We start from the raw sequence: 21,101 nt of genomic DNA on the forward strand, positions 1-21,101 counted from the left end.
ATAAGCCTAGGAACGGCGGGCTTCCCATCATGTATGAATTTTTTCCTTCTTTGCTCGTTCTGTGTTTATACACCTCTCTGCATTTAATCATTAGTTAGTATCTCTTGAACAGTGTATATGTTGTCCTGTCTCCTTTTCATCAACCTCAGCCAGTCACAGTAGATGGCTGTCTCTCCTTGTGCCTGTTTCTGCCAGATGTTTCTACCTCTTCAAATGGAGTTTTTCCTTCCCACTCACACTAAATGTTAGCTCATATGGGGTACTTAAATTGTTGGGGTTTTCTTTGTATTATTGTTGTGTTTTTACCCAGCAACATAAAGTGTCTTTAGGTGACTGTTGTTGTGATTTGGCGCTGTATAAATAGAATAGAATAGAATCGAATAGAATAATGTACTTCAGACATGAAGACAAGACAGGCTTTAACACTAGAGTGTTTTCACAAGTGTTCCATCCACTTGTGGAACGCTGAAGAAGAACTACACTTAAAAGCAATATGGAACTGAAAACAAAAGAATACATAATGTAAACATATCATCAAATAATCCAGGACTCACAAACAATGATATGACGTTTCACCTCTCATCCGAGAAGCTTCTTCAGTTCTGAAGAACGAAGAAGAACGAAGATGAATGTATGTTGTCAAGGCAAAAAAAGTTTTTTCTTTTAAACAGTACATTGCATAATGAGAGTTGGCAGTTCGTCTTGTAATTGGAAGGTTGCCGGTTCGAGCCCTGGCTCCCACAGTCTCAGTCGTTGTGTCCTTGGGCAAGACACTTCACCTACCGCCTACTGGTGATGACCACAGGGGCCGATGGCGCGATATGGCAGCCTGGCTTCTGTCAGTCTGCCCCAGGGCAGCTGTGGCTACAACTGTAGCTGCCTCCACCAGTGTGTGGATGTGAGAGTGGAATTGTACAGCACTTTGAGGGTCTTGAAAAGCGCTATATGAATGCAATCCATTATTATTATTATTGTTATAAGACTGGGGAAACCTGCAGTCAGCTGAGACTGCAGAAGTCACTTGGATGAGTGACGAAACTTTTCTCCCATTGAAAACGCTACGTCCAGATGAACAGAATCAACCTTTAGGGATTTAATTACCTGGATGATTGAGCATGCATCAAGACATTCTCCGTGTTGTTTCTGAATTCTTTGTCTCCTTATGAATAATGTATATAATTTTGAAAAATTTCATGTAAATTTAAGTCTTATTAATATAAACTGAGGAAAGAATGTAATTTGTTTTGACACTTCTTGATACTCTGATATGGGGATTATTAGGTAGTTATTTATATATTTTCATTATCTTCTGTATTTCAAACTGTAAATTAAGCTTGTTTGGTTATATTTTTTATTGCATTCTTGGAATTTTTCATGCTTATACTTTTAATACATTTTTGATAACATAAAAATAAATCTGAAAGAAACCTGCATTTTTCAATACAAAATCCACAGATATTTTCAAAATTGATTTGGCATGCAGCGTTACATTGGTAAAGTATAATATATTGCATTAGAAACTTTCACAGGATCAGTACTGGACTATATCAAGTTCTGTATTGCAAATGTGACTGTGGAAAAAAGCATTCAGGTTTTCCCAAACCAAAAACGCTGGATGACCAGCGAGGTCTGCACACTCCTCAAAGCCCACAATGTCGACTTTAGGTCTGTTGACAGAGCTCTGTACAGGTCTGCTCGAGCTGACCTGAAAAGGGGTCCCACCTGTCCAGCATCAACACACGAGAGGTGTGGCAGGGAATAATCGACATCATAAGAGGCAGAACTGTGAAAGCAGAAAACCTGAGTGTGCAGCTGGCAGAGGAAATAAACAGCTTCTTCGCCCGCTTTGAAACATCACAACAGCAGCATTCATCTGCTTCAGCCCTGCTCCCATCTTCATCCTCACCTGGATCCTGCACCGCTCCATTCACTGTAACGGAGCACGATGTCAGATGTGTGTTCCTAGCAGTGAACCCCAGGAAGGCTGCCGGTCCAGACGGAATATGTGATAAAGTGCTAAGACCATGTGCCCACCAGCTCACCCTCATCTTCACCAGACTCTTCAACCTCTCACTGGATCAAGCAGCCATCCTATCCTGTCTAAAATCAGCCACAATCATCCCAGTACCAAAGAAGTCTCCCATCACCAGCCTGAACTATTATTGCCCTGTGGCCCTCACACCCGTAATCATGAAATGCTTTGAGAGACTAGTCCTCCAGACCACCAAGGATTACCTCCCCCCAGAATTCGACCCCCACCAGTTTGCATACCGCGTAAACAGATCCACAGAAGACGCCATCACCCTCCACTTGGTGCTGAGTCACCTAGAACAGCGGCAGAGCTACGCCAGAATGCTCTTTGTGGACTACAGCTCACCCTTCCACCACTCGCCCATTGAGAGCCTACTAACTTACTGCATCACAGTATGGTACAGCAGCTGCACTAAGGCAGATAGAGCCACCCTCCCAGCATGTTTGCAATGAGTAGGAGATGCTCTGTATCTCACTGTACAACTGTATAGTGACAAAGGTATTCGATTCTTTTCTAAAAATTGCTATAAACAGAGGAACCCAAACTGATGAAAAGTGGCGAATATTTTTTTTCAAATGACTATTTTTAGTGGATGTTTGATATAGAAGCAGAATGACAGAATGTTAAAAGAAGTTACTTTTAGTCGCTCTAAGCTGGGCATTGTGTTCTCTGGCTGTTCAAAGCCATGGAACTTTAGACTTTCCAAGCAAATAATGATGGCCATACTGATGTTCTTTTCAGTACATTTTACTTTATGTTCATTTTCATTTTTATGATGTTTCTATTTTTACATAATTCCTCCCACATAGCAAAATTGGTATGGCCTGGATCTGTCCCACACAATGTGCTTACACATGGCCTGCGTACCGCAAAGAATGACGGCCCTATGGTGGCCCAGATCTGGTTTACCAGAGGTGGCCCACACATGAGCCAGCACAAGGCCAGTTGCAGACACACTGCTGGCCCAGAACAGTTTCAGCTCTGGCCCCAGATGTCAGCCTAATGTGTACCTTAGCCATGTAAGCCATGTAATAACATGTGCTGGAACATAATAGTGCAAAAGTAACATGACGAAACTCTGTTCAGACAGTGAATGGACTGATTCTTATACAGCGCTTTTTTACTCACCCATATTACTCAAAGTGCTCTATACAACATGTCACATTCACCCAATCAGGCCAAATGTGGCATGCCATCACATAAACAGTGCCATCTTACCATGCCAGAAGTCAGCCAGCAGTGCCGGCTTGACACCAGATCCAGGCAAGACCCGTCTGCTATGTGGGATGACTTGTTCTTTTGGCGTTTTAGTTGTGGATTATGTTTGGGCTGTGTCTCTTGCCCTTTCAGTATTGTTTCCTTGTGCTTCTAAGTGTCCCTTTGTTTCTTTTTAGGTTATGTAGTATGGGTTAGAGATATTTTGTATGTTGTTTTTGTTTAATAAATCCGCCTTTTGGATTATTCCCTGATGTGCCTGAGTTCTGTTATTTAGTGTCACTTTGAAAGGACACACATCCAGCATTGACATATAATTGTTCTTTCAATTTTTGATAAAGATTACAGTGAATTGAGATGTAACTTGGCCCAGAGGTACAGTAGGGCGCCCAGAGTAAGACGGTGTTGAAAGTTGGATATCAACTATTCAGGATGATTTTTAATGAATTTTTGAAATAGACATAATTGTAGTGTATTGACTGTATTGCACTGAATATGAGTTTACTGTGATTTCTGAGTAATATTACAGTAAATCTGGGTAAAACCTGGCCCAGAGGTAAAGTAGGTGTCCCAGAAGAGGATTGTGCTGAAAGCTTGGCATCAACTTTTAAGAATATTTTAATGAATTTTTGAATATGCAACCAGACTGTCGCGATGGCTGTATTGGGCTGTTCCATTGTAATTTGTGTGCGCGCGTGTGCGTGTGACTGTTCGCGCGTGCGCGTGTCTAGGCTTTCAATCAGGATATAAAGCGAAAAGGCGCTACCGTAAAGACTGGTGTAAAAGCGCAAGGAAATTTATACGGCGGATAGGAGGCGGCTGGCTTGACTGCGGCTCACAAATGACGGCTCACTTTACCGCGGTAGCTTTGAGACGTGGTGCTTCATCTTGGACCACGTGAGGAGCTCTACGGACCACAGCTAAACCGCTGTGAAGATCTGAATCACATATTAAGTAAAATAATGTTCGTGAAACATTTCTGTCCGAAAGTGGCACAAAAACGCAAAGTTTCAAATGATCAATTGAACGTGAAAAACCTCCAACAGGAACACGTCTGCAGCCCATCGTCCTCCAAACATGAGCTCAGTGAAACGAAGTGAAATAAATCTGCCATGTCTGACGCGTTTTCATGATTTCAGGCCGTGTTTTGTGGCACAGTTACATAAATGATGAGTTCACTCGGAGTCACGCTGAGTCTGTGCAGCAGAGACGGAGCGCCTGGAAAACAGACTGCAGGTGGGATGAGTGGGAGATGTCGGATGTCACACCCACGTGTTTCAAGGGTTTCACTGCAGTGCGAGGAGACAGCCGGCATCTGTGGCCACCCACCCGGCTGGCCCGGCCGCCGCCGGCGTCCCCGCCCACACGTCATAAACCCCATGTTCAGAGGAGACTGCCAGGAGCCGACGCGTACACCGCAGTCAGCGTGCCGTGCTGGACTTCCCGTGGTGCAACAAACGTGTCAGTGTGTAAAACCTGTAAACACAACATTAGTAACCAGAGACAGACGATGAGCAGCACACAGACACTCGCGCTGTAGAAATATACTTTCATTTCTTTCATTTCTATATAAAATGTCACAAACGTGCAGAGTCTCTCTGTTTTAGAGTCGACACATTTTTTCCTCCATTTCTGGAATTTCCTGAATTGTTTTCCTGTTTCCCAGCAGGCAGACGCTTCCTGCAGCACTTTATTCTACATCGAGTGTAGTCAAGAATATGTTTGTAGTTCCTCTACAGCAGGGGTCCCCAATCCCAGTCCACGAGGGCCGGTGTCCTGCAGGTTTTAGATCTCACCCTGGGTCAACACACCTGAATCACACGATTAGTTCATTACCAGGCCTCTGGAGAACTTCAAGACATGTTGAGGAGGTAATTTAGACATTTAAATCAGCTGTGATGGATCAAGGACACATCTAAAACCTGCAGGGACACCGGCCCTCGTGGACTGAGATTGGGGACCCCTGGTTTAAAGACTGCACGAAGCACCGATCCTCCAATCACAGACCGGCACGCCCCGAGCACAGCAGGACACAAGCTGATCACGAGTGTTTAGCCTCTGCTGGGTTTTCAGCAAAGCCCGACTCGCTCCTGGTGGTTCCTTTCTCAAAGAATCTGGGTGTAGCCAAGGGTGGAGCGTGTTGGACTCTGTGGTCTCAGATGTGGTTGTCTTGGCTTCATCAGATGGCGACCTCCAGCTTGGGGTAGTTTGCAGCTGAGTGCGAAGCATTAGGAATGAGAATGAGCACCTCCCACTCAGAGAAAAGGGTGGAGCATCCACTCCTGGTTAGTGATGAGCTGCTGACGCAGGTGGAGCAGCGTGAGGAGTTTCCAAGGTTTCTGGACATGTACAGGTCATACTGTACAAGGCAGCATGCATCATTGAGTATATGTGTGTGTGTGGGGGGGGGTCAGCAGAGTAAACACAGTCAGGGTCTTCCGGTCAGAGGTCAGATCCTCGGGTCGTGGCTGGGTGATGCAGATGATCGCTGAAGGTCAGCTGCTGGATGTCTGACAGCAGCAGGCTGATGGCAGTCTGGCTGTATTTGTGGCAGCAGGGAGACGCCTCCGTCTGCAGACACAGAGCCGCTGAAGAGTCTTTTTCAGGTTTTTATTCAACATTTTTTTGTTTTAGCATTTTTTTTACTTCTAACATTTCTCATAACCCTTAATGTTATTCATGTAATATTACTTTGATTTATTTATTTGATTTCTGACTAAACAGAATGTGTCCAACGTTTAGAATAAATAACGCACTCAGGTACAAATTTAATGAAAACTTCATAATTTTCATTTTCAGTTATTTGGATGCAACTGTAGCGTCAGGAGCAGCCACAAGGGGGCAGTAATGTGTAGCTGCCTGCGCTCCTCCATCAGTGAACTAACCATAACTTCTCCACCTGTGAGTGAAGGTGTGTCTCATTCTGAGTCCTCAGGACAACAGCTGCATTACCAGGAGTCGGAGAGAAGCGGCGTCCTCCATCGCTGTAGCGTGCAGCTCGGGGGGGGGTTACACTGCCCCACACTGTTCAAACTGTTCATGCACACCAGCGAGCTGTGAGGGCTGCTGTCTCCCAGCAGTTTACTCAAACATATTTTGGGAAAATTCCACCTCTCTGCTCGGCTCTGACCATAAATCACACACACACACAGAGCGACCTGCAGACATCAGTGTGTGACGCCTGCATTAATCTGACGTCTCTCGCTGTCGTGTTTTGTTTCTGCGTGAATCCCAAACAGAAGCTCGGAGTTTTTCATGAAAACCTGGAAGCTCAAAGTGAAGGAAACAAAGCTGCAGTTCCCCTGAAGTCCACTGGAGGCTCCACACTGAGTCAGACCCACAGAGTTAAAATGAACTCGTCCACAGCCCGATATAAAATCTGTCTCTGTGCATCATTTTACCCCAATGTCAGTTTCACGATTAGGGTGTGGCCTATCTGACCACGCCCCCTCATGATTAACTCTGAGGCCTTAAACCAGGGGTCCCCAATCTCAGTCCATGGGGGCCGGTGTCCTGCAGGTTTTAGATCTGACCCTGGCTCAACACACCTGAATCACATGATGAGTTCATTACCAGGCCTCTGGAGAACTTCAGGACATGTTGAGAAGGTCATTTATCCATTTAAATCAGCTGTGATGGATCAAGGACACATCTAAAACCTGCAGGGACACCGGCCCTCGTGGACTGGGATTGGGGACCCCTGGCTTAAGCCGTTTAAAATTCATCTCAGAAATATCATCTCAGGTTTTTTAAAGACGTGTTTATGACTTTTCAGCTGATTCCAGTTGGAGGAGCTGCGCCTGTAAAACACCTTTTTATCAAATTCAGTACAAAAAACAGAAAAAATGAAGAAACATTGACGAGGTCCTGCTACCTGTATTATATTTATGTCTATATTTAAAATCTTACCATTTTTATTGTCATAAAACCAAAACACAAATATTTTAAAAATCTGCGAAACACTAAAACGCATGTTACTTATTAGAAATAATAAACTGAATTCCTATTTTTACAGTCTGAGCCGACACGTCTGTGAGAACTGAGAAGTTATCAGTCCAGTTTGTATGTTAATGGAACGATAACCACGACGGTCATGTGCTTCACTCTCGTTTCTCCTTAAAGAGTCACCGTTAAACATAAAGAAGAAACCGTTTATTTATGGCTGCTGTGGCATCAACCTGACAACAGATTTGATTTCATTATTTATAGTTTCTGAAATGTCTTGGTTTGCTTATTAAAATACAATTTTACACAAAACATTTTTAACTTTTTTAATTTCAGTATTTTACTTTGTAATTGACTTTTTTAATTATTCATCACATTCCCCGTTAATAATTATTATTAAATCACAATTAAGGCGGTTTTTTAAATTCTAATATTTATTCATGGTGTTTTATTTTGATCTTTTTAATATTGTTTTGAAAAACATTTTAATTATAATTTAGTCATTTTAAATGTTTAAAATATTTGCTTTTTTATTTAAACATATTTTTAAAACAATCAGTCTATTAATATGTAATTTTATTTACAGCTTAATTAATGTCATTTTTAACACAAGAAAAATCAATTCTGCGTTTATCACATTATTACAGGAGCTGATTTATTAACAGTGCTTTGTCCCAGTTGGACGCTCCGACCATGTGACCTGATGATGTCACTGGTGTGACATCATATGACCTACGTATGACCTGCAAACTTCCTGTTAACTGCATTCATTTAAAACTTTTCCTGGTCATCAACCGTCAGCGAGCACCTGCATCCACTTTGCTCTCTGTGCAGCGCTGCCACCTGGTGGTGAAACACGGCAGCGCACAGACACGCCGAGCCGTGAAGTTTCAGGTGCTTCCGGTTTATTTCAGGCTACAGGTGCGTGACGCTAAAAGCCAAAATGAGCACCCATAGATCATTACATATCACATGAAAAACATATTTACAAATATAAATTAACACATATTTCACCTCCAAAAGACACGGCGATGGTTTCAAATGGTACAAAACTGCTAAATATATATATGTACATATATAGAAGTGATTATGGGATGTCTCATGAGCTTATACTGCACGTAGTGCACGAAACACTGTCGATACCACACTGAGAACGAGACACATTCGTAACAGCTTTGGTCCAAAGAGAACTGAAAGACGACGGCTGGAAGAAACTTCTTTTTTTAACATGCTGCCCTGGAAGAAGCCACGTACGTCCAACAAACACAAATGTCCTCCTGGAGCTAATCCCGCCGAGCGGCGGTCCAACAGTCCTGCTGTGAGGGGGGAACCTGAGGCACCGGAGAGGCGCTGTCCACCTGTGAGTCCAGACCCCGTTTAGACACCCATCGGACCTGAGGAGGCGAGCACACAAAGCCTCCTGAAGGACGCCAGAGTAGTCGGACTGTGCTGTAAGCGGCGTAGCACCAAAACGCATCCGTGACGCGACCCGAGACGCTTCAGCGATGTGAGAAAAACCGAGCGGACGGTTTCCATCATATTTTTATCGGGCGACTGAACAAAAGGATTTTCGGACGAGAAACAAACCAACTCATAGTGGCGTGGTTTCACGTGGCGCCGAGCGACCGCCGACACCTCGGAGCCGCTGGCTGTGACAGTCAGTGACAGTAGCTGTGGATGTGGGCGGCGTGTCGCTCAGAAACAATCGGATCAATAATTCTGTCTTCCAGGGTTTTTTGGCTGGTCTGTGGGGAAGCTTGAGTTGATCAGGAAGCTCCGAGAAGGACGTCACTTCCTTTTTAAGCAGAGGGTGCAGAAGCCTGCGCCAGCTTCGAGGGGCTTCCAGCCAATGAAATCAATGTGTTATTTACGACATCATCAAAGCCTCATCCTGACTTTGGTTTGGTCTCAGCTGCGTGGGACCTCGGCCTGACCTACTTTCATACCTGAACACCTTCCTGACAAACACCTGACGCTCTCTGTGTTTAAGACAGAGAGAAACCAGAGGTGAGGCGGGAGTGTTTATATGCAGACAACGAGTTTGTTTGCTCGACCTGAGCATGCTCCGTACAGACGAAACTTTAAACTGCGAGGACGATCCTGCAGGAACGCTGCTTCAAACAAACATACAGACTTTTCCCTCCACGATGGCAGCAACCAGCTGTTAGGTTCATTAGTGTGGAGTCAAACTGTGCTCGTAAATCTTTTTAGAACTTTGTAAACTAAAATATCTAAAGAAACGTTATGTTTGTGCATCTATAGATGAGAATTTGTGTGTCTAAAAAATATTTACACAGGTTACACATTTTTTTTGTTAAGGTTACAGATCAGTGTAAACCTCTCTGCTCCCTCTGTCACTTTCAACTTACAAGTACAAATTTTGACCCAATTTTCTTCCTTTCAGCTGATTGGTCAATATCACGTGAATCACAAATTTAACAATCCAATCAGAGAACAGATGGTTTGGCTGTCAGAGTGGAGCTTGACTGAGCTTCAGGTCCTGGAAGGGTAATACATTTTAAAGATGGAGGACAGCGTAATCGTAATTATCGTTACAAGCACAAATTCTCATCTTTAGATACAAAAAAGTAACATTTTCACATCGTTTAGTTTAAAACTGTGTTTGTCAATCAGACGACTCTGAGCCCCTACATTAGCGCCCCCTCCTGGCAGTCGTAGTGTATTACACCTCAGAGGAAGGGAACATTTTGTTTTATTGACTTTTTTTAATACATTTTCCGTCCTAACAGGAAGGTAGGAAGGTCTAAAAAGGTATGAAAGTCGCCTGACCTCTGACCCTGTGAAGGTGACCTGTTTGCAGATTAAAGGTCGGCAGACTGATCACAGGTGTGAACGGGGTCTGAACGTCAGGGTTCCTACTGCCGACTGTGAGGAGCTTCCTGCTCGATCCGATCTCTCCACCGTGTTTTTGTTTCTTGGAACCGAAGGGTCGTCCTGGAGGCGCCGGGAATGACTGAGTGTTGGATTTCCAGAGAGGTGTAGGAACCCTGAGCTGTTCTAGGAAGCGAGCAGACGCCCGGCTCAGTGGTTCCGGGAGCTGAAGAAGCCCACGCTGGTTGGCGACTCCTTCACTGTCACCGTGATGAAGTTGGCTGTGACGTCTGTGACGAACACGTGTTCCAGGAGGCTCCGCGCCGGCCTCCAGTCCGTCTCCGTGTCAGAGTCGGTGGCGTTGTTGCCGCGGCTGGGTCTGCTGTTGCTAGGAAACAGAGCGTCTTCTGTCTCTGACTCGCTGGTGCTAGTCTCGTCGGAGTCGCCGGTGCTGAGCTCGTTCAGGTTCCTGTTCTGAGAGCCGAGCGCGTGTTTACGGCCGTCCTGCCTCACGCCACTATTCCCTCGAGCAGCGCCACCACCCGTCAGTTTGTCCTTCGTCACGCCCTGCTCTGGAGCTCCGCCTCCAGTGCGAGCATCTTTCGCTCCTCCTTTTACGACCATCCCACTGCCACTACTCCGTGGGTTCGCTCTTGCTACCGTTACCCCGCTAGTGTTGCTTCCTTGAAGGCCGCTCGTGGGCGGCAGTTTGCCGACGCTCTGCAGGTTAAGGGCGCGGAGGCTCAGCGCCTGGCTGGCTCTGTCTCGGGGCGACGGCGATGCTGACGATGGCGGTTTGGACAAACTCGTGCTCAGATGCTTGTGTGGAGCCACCCCGCTCTGACCACCGCTGCCATCCTGCCTCCTCTGAGCCAGCAGGGGGCGGTGCACCACTGCGCCTCCTCCAAAGCTGCTGTGCAGTCCCAGCGACCCAGAGGCTCCGCCCTGCTTCAGAGGCGTCACCTTAAAGCCGTCTCCTCTGCCGATCTCCGGGACAGAGCGCTTCAGCTCTGACAGAGAGTTCTTATTCTGTGCGGTGGGCGTGGCTTTGTTTTGGGAGGTGGAGCTGGAGGACAGGGAGGAGGTTGAGAGCGAGCGATTGGTCCAAATGCAGCCGAGCCCACCGGGTTTGGAGGCCTGGGAGAAGGAGGCAGAGGAGGTCTGGGAGGCGGAGCCGGCCTCCTCTCTGGCGCTCCGGCTCAGGCCGGTGTAGGTGAAGCTGGCCGGCTGCAGTGGCTTCTTCACGCTGGCCCGCGGCTCGTCTCTGGGCAGCTGCTGGTGGCGTGGTGGAGAAGGCGGCGGGGGAGGGCGGCTCTTTGCCTGCCTTAGAGCCCTCAGGTCGGGGTGCAGCGGCTTCCTCCCTCGCTTCTTCTTTCGGGGGTGTCAGGTTTGGCGAGCAGGATCTGAGGCCTCTTCTGAGGGACGGGGTGGACGCGGGGGGCGGGCTTCACCTTCTTTGTGTGCTCTTCATCCTCTGAGGAAGACGAGGAGGCGGTTGATGACAGGCCAGAGGAAGAGGAGGACGAGGAGCGGTCGTCCTTCGTGACGGTGGGCGCTGGCTGCAGAACAGAAACAGAACGGGATGAGCAAGAGGGGTCAGAAGTCATGAGACAGAATCAGGAGGCGGGGTCGGCGTGTTTCACCTGAATCTTTCGAGGTCGTCCTCTCGGCCTCTTTCCCTTCTTCTGAAACAGAAGCTCGCGCTCCTGTTCTCTGGAACAGATCGAAACAAACTTTATTTAAACACGCAGACAGCAAGTCCAAATATTCAACACGTCGTTCTTTCATAAAAACAAGCGTGAAATGATTCGTGAACTGACGCGCGTCACATGTGACAAAGATCTGTCAGTTTGTCTATTTCTTTGATTCTGCTGCTTGTTTCCATTCATTAAAATCATAAATATGAAATTAAATAGTTACATGTACATATATTTATATTTTTCCTTAAATGAAAGTGACGAGAGCGGTCAGAGAGAGGGAGGGGCCACAGGTTGGACTCGAACCTGGGCGCCTGCTCACCCATCAATATGAAATTACATATCGAATATATATTTATTACATGTCCACATAATATAATTATTAAATTGCAATTTTATTATTAAATACATTCAATATACATCATTCTTTTAAAAGTAATTTGAATATTTGTTATTATTACTATTAGTGTTTAATACATTAATTCTTTTATATATTATTTACATATATTTCTGTTTGAATACTAGAATAATAATTTATTAACATATAATATGTAACATATTTAAAATACATAACATATAATAACATCCATCCATCCATTCGCTTCCACTTATCCTTTTCAGGGGCGCTAGAGCCTATCCCAGCTGTCATAGGGCGAGAGGCGGGGTCCACCCTGGACAGGTCGCCAGTCTGTCGCAGGGCCAACACACAGGGACAGACAACCAATCGCTCTCACATTCACACCTATGGGCAATTTGGATTCATCAGTTAACCTGTCCCCACTAACTGCATGTCTTTGGACTGTGGGAGGAAGCCGGAGTACCCGGGGAGAACACGCAAACACGGGGAGAACACGCAAACTCCACACAAAGAGACCTTCTTGCTGTGCAGCAACAGTGCTAACCACAGTGCTGCAGAATATAATAACATTTCTATATTTTCAATAATAAATTAAATGTATTAATTACATTATATAAATATGTAAAGTATGTAATATACATATTTTTAGTCTCTTAATAATTTATTATTTATTGACGCCATCATTAACTTTTTAAAATATATATCTATACATTTATCTTACTGTGACAGTAACGTTTACTAATAATGAAATTTATTATTTCATTAATTACATTTATTTTAATATGTAATTAATTCATATGTATATTAGAGACAAAACACATTTTTATATTATTTTAAATCTTTTTGACACTAAGAATCACAGGACTTTATTTCAGCAATTATAACTATCAGTAAAATTAAATATATAATTTATCAATTCTGATATGACATGTTTATATTTTTATAAATATTAAATAATATTAAATACATTTTGTTACTATACAACCTTTCTTAACAAAGTTACTTTTAACTGCTTATTTAAATTATGATTAAAAACATTACAAATATTAAGATGTTTAACTGAACGAGCGGCTGGGAGGAGCTCCCTGACTGCTCCTCTCTCAGGCCCTTCAGGTGAGCTTCCACGCAGGTGGACGTGGAGCACACCTGAGTTTACCTGCAGTCTGGGGACAAACTGACCTCTTGTGAAAGGCTGCCAGCAGCCGGGGGTCCAGAATGTTCTCCTCGGGCTCCCAGCTGTTGTGCCTGAAAACACGACAAACATTTCACATTCAGGACGGACACGAGCGGGTTTTCTGTGTGGAGCCATCACGGAGGCCCACGCACAGCTGCCAGCGTTATCCACAAATACAAAACATGTCAGCAAATCAACATCAGGCTGCTCGGTGGCGCAGGACCGGCCGAGCCTCAGCTGCTGCGGTCCTGGAGCTGGACGTGCCCGCCGGCAGGCCGTGGATCGACGCCGGGCGCCGATGGGTCGGTACCGGCCGTGCTTCTCCCCCCGTGTGCCGCGGTAGGAGCCCCGGTGGCGGCGCGAACCGAGCCGCGGCCCGGCTTTGTTATGACCGTTAGCCGTTAGCAGCTAGCGAGCTACTTACTTGGAGGACCATCCTCTCCACTTCACCAGGTACTCGAACTTTCCCTGCGGAGACAGAACAGTCACAGCGGGCCGGGCCGAGCGGAACCACACCACACCCGGGCCACCGGCGCTGAGCTTACCTTCCTGGGCCGCTTACTGAGGATACACTCCGCGTCAAACACCTGGCCGACGGTGACCCCCTCCATGGCTGCAGCTCCCCGCACTACCAGCGCGTTTCTTCCTGCCGGCCACCGTACTTCCCCTCACAGCGTCAACGACCAGAGCCAGGCTAGGCGGTGAATCGAATCGGCCTCCAGATTACTACTACTAATAATGATAGCATTATCATTATAATATACTGTAATAATTTATATTATTGTTGTATATATTTAAGAACTCTAATTAGAAAATACAAATACATATGAACATAAAAATATATTTACATTTTTTTTACATAATAAAAATACAGAAATGTAGATGAACATGTGCTTTTAACCTGGTGTAACCTGCAGCAGGCTGAAAGGAGAGAAAAACTCAGAGGTTTCAAGAATGACTTTCTAACATTTTAAACTTCAAGCATCATTTCACCTCAGAGAAAACAGCTGAGTTTCTCCTGATCCCCTGACGCCGTCATTAATGTGTAAATTCAGGATCCACTCCTGCTACACCAGTTAGCGGTTACAAACCAGCTGATCCTAATGGGAGAAGCAGGAAATGCAAACATCTACAGGCAGAGGTGGAGCAAGACATTCCACTTCTTGCTCCGCCTCTGCCGGTACATGTTTTCAATTTAGTTCAATGTCATTTTCCAGAAGTGAAAGTAAACGTGTGAGGGAGCAGAGCTGCAGTTGCGTCCTCTTTGTCTCTGAAAGAAGATTCAGCCGAGTCCATCAGGTTTCTCTGAGCAGCAGTGGTTAGTGCAGCTGATCGCTCTGTTCATCACAGTCACATTGGCTCAACAGAAATGTGCTCATATACCCACAGATCCACTGTAGAAACATGGAGCTGCTGTTTAAAGGGTCTCATGTGGCACTGCTCAGGACTTTGGAATAAACCTCTGGGTGTCCACAAGTACCTCCTATCTCATATTCCTAACCTGCTTTCCTTGACCTCGATGAAAACACTGAGGTCAAGGAAAAGTTGGTAGGAGATATGATAAGGACTTAGGAAAAGAGAAGAGCCGTGCGCTGAGAACTGCAGAAGACGCTGATCTTACTTAAACGGGTTAGGACACATGTTCCAACGTGCCAGTGTTTTATGGAGGTCATATAAACCAAACAAAAACCTAACAAAGAGGCTCAGAGTCAGTTTGTGAGTGAAAATTGTGAGCAGAGGTATTTTTGTAGCTCGCGTTACAGCCTGTGTGTTTGTAGGAGTTTCACGTTCAGGAGGACATTTAAATGAGTCATACAAAAATTAATTTGTATGACATTAAGTTTACTGCCAACTCCACAAAACCTATACCTGTTGTAGTTGTGATATTTGCTGCTAGGAGAGTTTATTTTCAGGAGCGGTGTCATCAGAACAAATGCATAATCAGCTCAAAGCTGTTATCATAGTGTTCAAACTAAAACAATCCATTTTCATGACTGCTGATCAAATTCAGGGTGCCAAATGAAACTGGGCGAGAGGCGGGGTACACCCTGGACAGGTCCGACTGTGCCATTTGAGCACACACTAATAAAAAACTTCGCAATGCAAAAGACTACTTTTACAATTTTTTTATAATATTAAATTCAATTAAATTTTATTTATACAGCTCAAATCACAACAACAGTCGCTTCATATTGTAAGGTAGACCCTAAAAAAATACATACAGAGAACAACTCAACATTCATAGAGTTTTGGCGACAGTGGGAAGGAAAAGCTCCTTTTTAACAGGAAGAAACCTCCGACAGAACCAGGCTCAGGGAGGGGCGGGGCCATCTGCTGTGATTGGTTGGGGTGAGAGAAGGAAGGCAGGATAAAGACATGCTGTGGAAGAGAGACAGAGGTTAATAACAAGTATGATTCAATGCAGAGAGGTCTGTTAACACATAGTGAGTGAAGAAGAAACACCCAGTGCATCATGGGAATCCCCCAGCAGCCTACGTCTAAGAGAGGATTTAACAGGATTTAACTTAAATTTAACTTAGGTTAAATTAAGTTAAATATTAAATTATTAAATTAAGTTATTTATTTAACTTAAATAACAGGCACTTTAAGTGCCTGTTATTTAAGCCAGAGAGTCGATCAACAGGAAGGGAAATATTATACTGAGACCTCAGTGTGGTCTCTGGACTGTCGCGCTGGGAAATGGAAATGAGTACAGCGCTGCAGGTCTGTCAGGCTTTAAATATCAGGGGTGATTTCAGACAGAAGGAGCGCAGCAAGAGTGAAAGAGATCGTTTAGAGATTGTTGGAGGCCAAGCTGAAGATGTTCCTAATTTGCATATTTTGGCTGTTTTCCTTAAAATCACATTTTAAATGTAAAATCTATTTTATTTCTGTCTAATTTTCTCTTTTGTGCTTTAAAAATATTTATTTATTTATTAACTTATATATATTTTAGGTGCTTTTAATGAAAACCAATTAACTACAAACGACTCCTGTTATTCTGGTATTTTTACAGTGAAGTTTGTGTTAAACAACATCTCTCAGCGGATAAATTCAGTCACGTGATCCGTTACCCTGCGGAACTCTGCCGGCGGAACGCTTCGCTTGTTGCTATGGGGCGGAGCGGACCACATTGTGTGTTACACCAAAGTGTTTCCGGAATCATGTTTGGTAACTGAGCAGAGGTGAATGCCGAAGAAACTCCACAGGTAACTCAACCATGAAGCTCCCACTGAGCTTCTGTAGTTAGTCCACAGTTAGAGTTTAACAACAGGTGAGTGAGCCGCGTGACGTGTGCAGTCAGCCGCTGTGTGTGTGTGTGTGTGTGTGTGTGTGTGTGTGTGTGTGTGTGTGTGTGTGTGTGTGTGTGTTGTCAGATCGCTTTATTTAAAATCAGATTTATTGAGTGCAGATCTGTGAAGCTGATGATCCCCGATAACGTTTCTGCTCTTTGTGGTTAAATCAGCTACAAACCTCTAACTAAAAGTCGTTAAATTCAGACTGGGCTCTGTTTTACGACGCGGACTCACACAGCAAAAGATCAGAGACACGTTTTCATGATTATCAGTGTCCGTGGAAATATTCGGCGAAGGATGCTTTTGAAAGGCTGAATAAAAGCAGAAAAAACTGTTTCCTGTTGCGATGATCGGCTGGGAGAGAAGGTCATCGATACTTTCGACTCGGTTACGTTTAAGGAGTTGATGCTTGTCAAGTGTCACATTGGCCGAATTGAAGAGTGAGTTTTTCTGTCGCAGGATGTGTATTTATTAAATATGTGTTTATTTTTACATTTGTTTGTAAGACAAGTGTCTTAAAAGTGAACCTTTTGTAAATGTAGTTTGGGGGTCAGTGTACTGCTAACACTTCCACACTAACACAGTGTGCAATGTGCGGAATTAAAGAGTGACTTTTAAAAATGTGGAAAAGCTGTTTGATAAAGTTTTAGCACATTAAGAACTTTTGTTACCGGGCAAAGTTTCTAAATGTGCACATTTTTGAAGTAGAGTGCAGGTGAATATAAAATAAAAGCTCAGTTTACAGACTGTGATGTGTCAACATAAAGTCACCAACATTCAAATGATTCTGTGAACTCTGAATAGCCGGTGCAGTTTGGCATGGTGGCATAAAATCGTGTCGTTTTTGAATGGAGTTTGGTTCATTGTTGTTTTTCACCTGACGAGTTAAAACATGTGGAGAAACACGTCTTCCTGTTTTTTCCACACTAACTCTGATTGTCGTGCAGGTGAGTCTCAGGTGTGACTGACTGCAGCCATGTTGCTGCCTCTGCTGCTGCGGCCGCCCCTCTGCCTTCCTCAGGCCTCGGTGGTATTAACGCGATGCATCCGGACGCTTCGCTGTGGCGCTCCAAGGGGGCTGCGCTCTCAGGCTAAGGACTTCCTGTGGCGGTGGCGTCCGCAGCGCCTCCACAGTCGGGGGCGGAGCAGGAAGACCCAGAGTCAGGAGGAGGAGTGGAGGAACAGGAACAAGACTGCGCTGACCTACATCGCCGCAGCCGGCGTGGGAATGATCGGGCCTGGCATAACGCCGCAGTGCCGCTGTATCGACTCTACTGTCAGGTGAGCGCACACACACACCACACACACACAGCTGCTGAGAGCTCGTTGGAACGCTCACTTCTGTCGCCAGGCACAGGGGCTCGGCGGCACGGCGGTGGCCGGACACGACATGGAGCAGGTGGCGACATGACGCCGGTGAAGGAGCGCGTCATCAAAGGTGACGTTCACGCCGACACAACGCAACGCCAGCATGCAGTGGAACTTCAGGCCTCGCAGCAAGACGGAGATCTTCGTTAAGACTTGCGGCTCCGTCTCCATCCTTCATCACGTCCTCCTCCTCCATCTCCTCACGCACACGCTCTGTCCCCAGGTGGTATCCGGGATACTGCGCTGGCGTTCTACAGAGGCCAGAACCCACAAGACAACCGATCATGCGGCATCTCCACCTACAACGTGGTGCCCTTTGACGCCGGACGTACTTCAACAAAGATCCAGGTAATCAATACATCAGTCACATGATCATCAACTGGCACAACACATACGCCACACTGGACAGGTGAGCAGGAGGTTGAGAGGCAGGGCACACCTGGACAGGTGGCCTGTGTGTCGCAGGACTAACACACACATACTCTAGATTCACACCTTCATGGATGTGTTTGGACTGTGGGAGAGAGCCCTACACGGAGACGCTCAGAGTCCTCTCGGCACGTAAAGCCGTGGCGTTGGCGGGTGATCCGAGCTGGTCGCTATCACACGTGTAAACACGTGATCTCTGCTCGTGTGTCTGCAGTGTTTCTGCTTCGAGGAGCAGCGCCTGAACCCTCACGAGGAGGTGGACATGCCCGTCTTCTTCTACATCGACCCCGAGTTCGACAACAGACCCGCGGATGGCCCGAGTGGACACCATCACGCTGTCCTACACCTTCTTTGAGGCCAAAGAGGGTCAGATGCTTCCTCTGCCCGGATACAGCTACAGCTGAGCGAGGGCTCCGCCTTTCTCCAAGGAAACGAAGGAAAAAAACTGTTCGGATAATCGAGACTCTTCACTCTGTCTGACGTCACATTAAAAGTCGACACTGATCATCAAACGTCCCGACGGAGGAGCTCTGTGCGCCGAGGGGTCGAAGCATTTCCAGGAAGTTACAACGGAAAATGTACAAGAAACAGTTCTTTTCAAAAGCAGAATCACAGATGTTGGAGAAAAACAAAATTGTACATGATAATAAACAAAGAGAGAATAAAAAGAAAACATTTACAAGTGTAAAAAAGTATGAAAAATATGAAAAGTTATAAAAAAGAAAAACCAGAAGCGATCAAAGAAAATTAAATTTATGGAAAAAACTTTAAACCTGAAACAAACACATGAAACTTCCCTTCATGTGTTCATTAACAGATGCACCACTAATCATTATTATTCTGATGATATTTATTCATTTATTTCTTTTTGTTTTCCTGGTTTGTTTCACCTCCTGTTGTTCCAAAGTTTCCTTTCAGCTCTTCATCAGTTCTCGAACATTTAGGGAACATTTAGGGAACATCAGATAAATATCGATGTCTGATTTAAACTTATTAATATGTTTCATTTTCTTTGAGGTTCAAACATTTAAAGTTTTACTTTTAAAGCCTGGAGGAAAAACACACCATGCCCTGTGTGGAAGTGCATGTACACATGTACAGGTACACGTTTAAACCTGTGCCTGTAACGATATAAATATTTAATAAATGCGGTTGGAAATAAAGTCAAATTAAAGAGAGCGTCGTGCTGAATATATGCAGTACGGGTTCACTTTTACTCTTCTGTGTATTCTAACATGTTGTCCTGTTTTTACTTTTGTTATTTAAAGATGACTGAGAGTTTCACAGCTGAGTATTCTCGCAGGATGTTTCCTGTCAGTCGAATCAAATAAAAAATGTATTTCAGTTTTTATTTTTTCAGAGTCATGGACAGTTTGAACACCAGGGGGCAGCAGAGGAAAAGACGTGACCTGCTCAGAGGTCTTTTTACTGCTTCGTGTCGGCACAGACTGAACTTACACTTACATTTAACTGCAGAACGAAAGAGTTGATTTCACTTTATGTACGTTCAAAGAAGATGCTCTGACACGTCTAAGCTTTGATATATTTTAGGACCCGTAAAATCGTCTGGTCCTGATTCTCCGGTTTGTTAAATTATGCATATACAGCCTGGGATCAACAACAGATGAATTATTTTATCATCTACACATTTAACTAAAAGCCAAACTGCAGCAGCAGTGTGAGTTTACAACACTCCCACCCAAGCCAGCTTGGAGACTTCCAGAGAAACTGCAGGAACAGACGAGGTTGATGAAATTACACTCAAGGATTTTAAACTGATGCCCGCACGAAGTGAAGTTATTTAATTCACCCCACAAGAACATACAGTTAACAACCTGAGAAAACTCGAAACTAAATTAAAGAATTAAAACTTTTCTAGTGCAAAGAAAAATTTGTTGCTAACCAGTTAAAACTAAACAAAGAAAAAAGAACTATTACTCTATAAAGGGTTGAACTGAAAGCATTCCTTCATGAGCCACAACAAAGAAGTCTTTGAAAGACTTTAACGAAGCTTCATGTCACAGATTAATCCATCCAATGCAGAAAATGAAGAATTTCTCAACTATCTAAATCTACCAAAACGAAAGGACGAACAGGTTGTGGCTCTGGATTCTCCTTTTTTTCTTTTCTTTTTTTAATTTTCTTTTGGATTTTCAAAATATAAAGCAAAAAAAACCCAAAAACAAGCAGGCTCAGATGTGTTGCAGAAAAAAAAGTTAATTCAGACAAACATGCACAACACAAAACAGCACAAGACAGAACACCAAAAGCTGGAATAGAGTTTACAAATCTGGGCCCAGTTTAGCCCAGTCTGGCCTCCACAAAGTGTTCCAGACATTCAAAAGAGAGTCTTTACAGTCTTTGGTGATCTCTTCCATTTGTATTATGGACATCATGTCTGTTACCTTCAACTGAAAGGGAGGAGTGGGGGACTCCATTCCCTCAGGGTTAGTCTCTGGGCACCAATCAGACCTAACTCCAACGGCTGCTGCACTGTAGCCGGGAGCAGCTCTGAGCAGGCTGTAGGGCTTCATATATGCGCTGGAATACCAGTGAAATATATTAGACCAAAAGCCTGTGGATGAGGGACAAGACCAAAAAGCATGAAACAACGTCTGCCAACCTGTCACACATTAGGGAGACAGAGGGATGAATCTTGTGCAGTCAGATTTTAAATCGAATTAATTGGTGTCTACTGTTTATGGAGCCAGAGTGGATTTTAGACAAACACTTACTCCACATAGATTCAGACACC

At 44.7% G+C, this 21,101-nt stretch overlaps 2 protein-coding genes and 1 pseudogene across 2 annotated transcripts; 1 reads left to right on the plus strand and 2 right to left on the minus strand.

Annotated features, from left to right (window-relative positions):
- Positions 1–10,234: 10,234 nt before the first annotated feature.
- LOC120722954 (chromobox protein homolog 2-like) lies at positions 10,235–11,631 on the minus strand. The gene is made up of 2 exons (XM_040014147.1): positions 11,476–11,631; positions 10,235–11,395 (listed from the first exon to the last, which is right to left on the minus strand). Exons 1-2 carry the CDS (start codon positions 11,629–11,631, stop codon positions 10,235–10,237), a joined length of 1,317 nt encoding a protein of 438 aa, XP_039870081.1.
- Positions 11,468–14,198, minus strand: LOC120723053 (chromobox protein homolog 2-like). Its single transcript, XM_040014338.1, has 4 exons — positions 13,799–14,198; positions 13,678–13,721; positions 13,259–13,324; positions 11,468–11,737 (listed from the first exon to the last, which is right to left on the minus strand). Exons 1-4 carry the CDS (start codon positions 13,862–13,864, stop codon positions 11,641–11,643), a joined length of 273 nt encoding a protein of 90 aa, XP_039870272.1. The 5' UTR covers positions 13,865–14,198; the 3' UTR covers positions 11,468–11,640.
- A 1,655-nt stretch (positions 14,199–15,853) lies between these two features.
- Positions 15,854–19,690, plus strand: LOC120723109 (annotated as a pseudogene).
- Positions 19,691–21,101: the final 1,411 nt, after the last annotated feature.

Source organism: Simochromis diagramma, unplaced genomic scaffold (assembly GCF_900408965.1).
Source record: "Simochromis diagramma unplaced genomic scaffold, fSimDia1.1 OVJJ01000669.1, whole genome shotgun sequence".
In the NCBI taxonomy this organism is placed as follows: Eukaryota; Metazoa; Chordata; class Actinopteri; order Cichliformes; family Cichlidae; genus Simochromis; species Simochromis diagramma.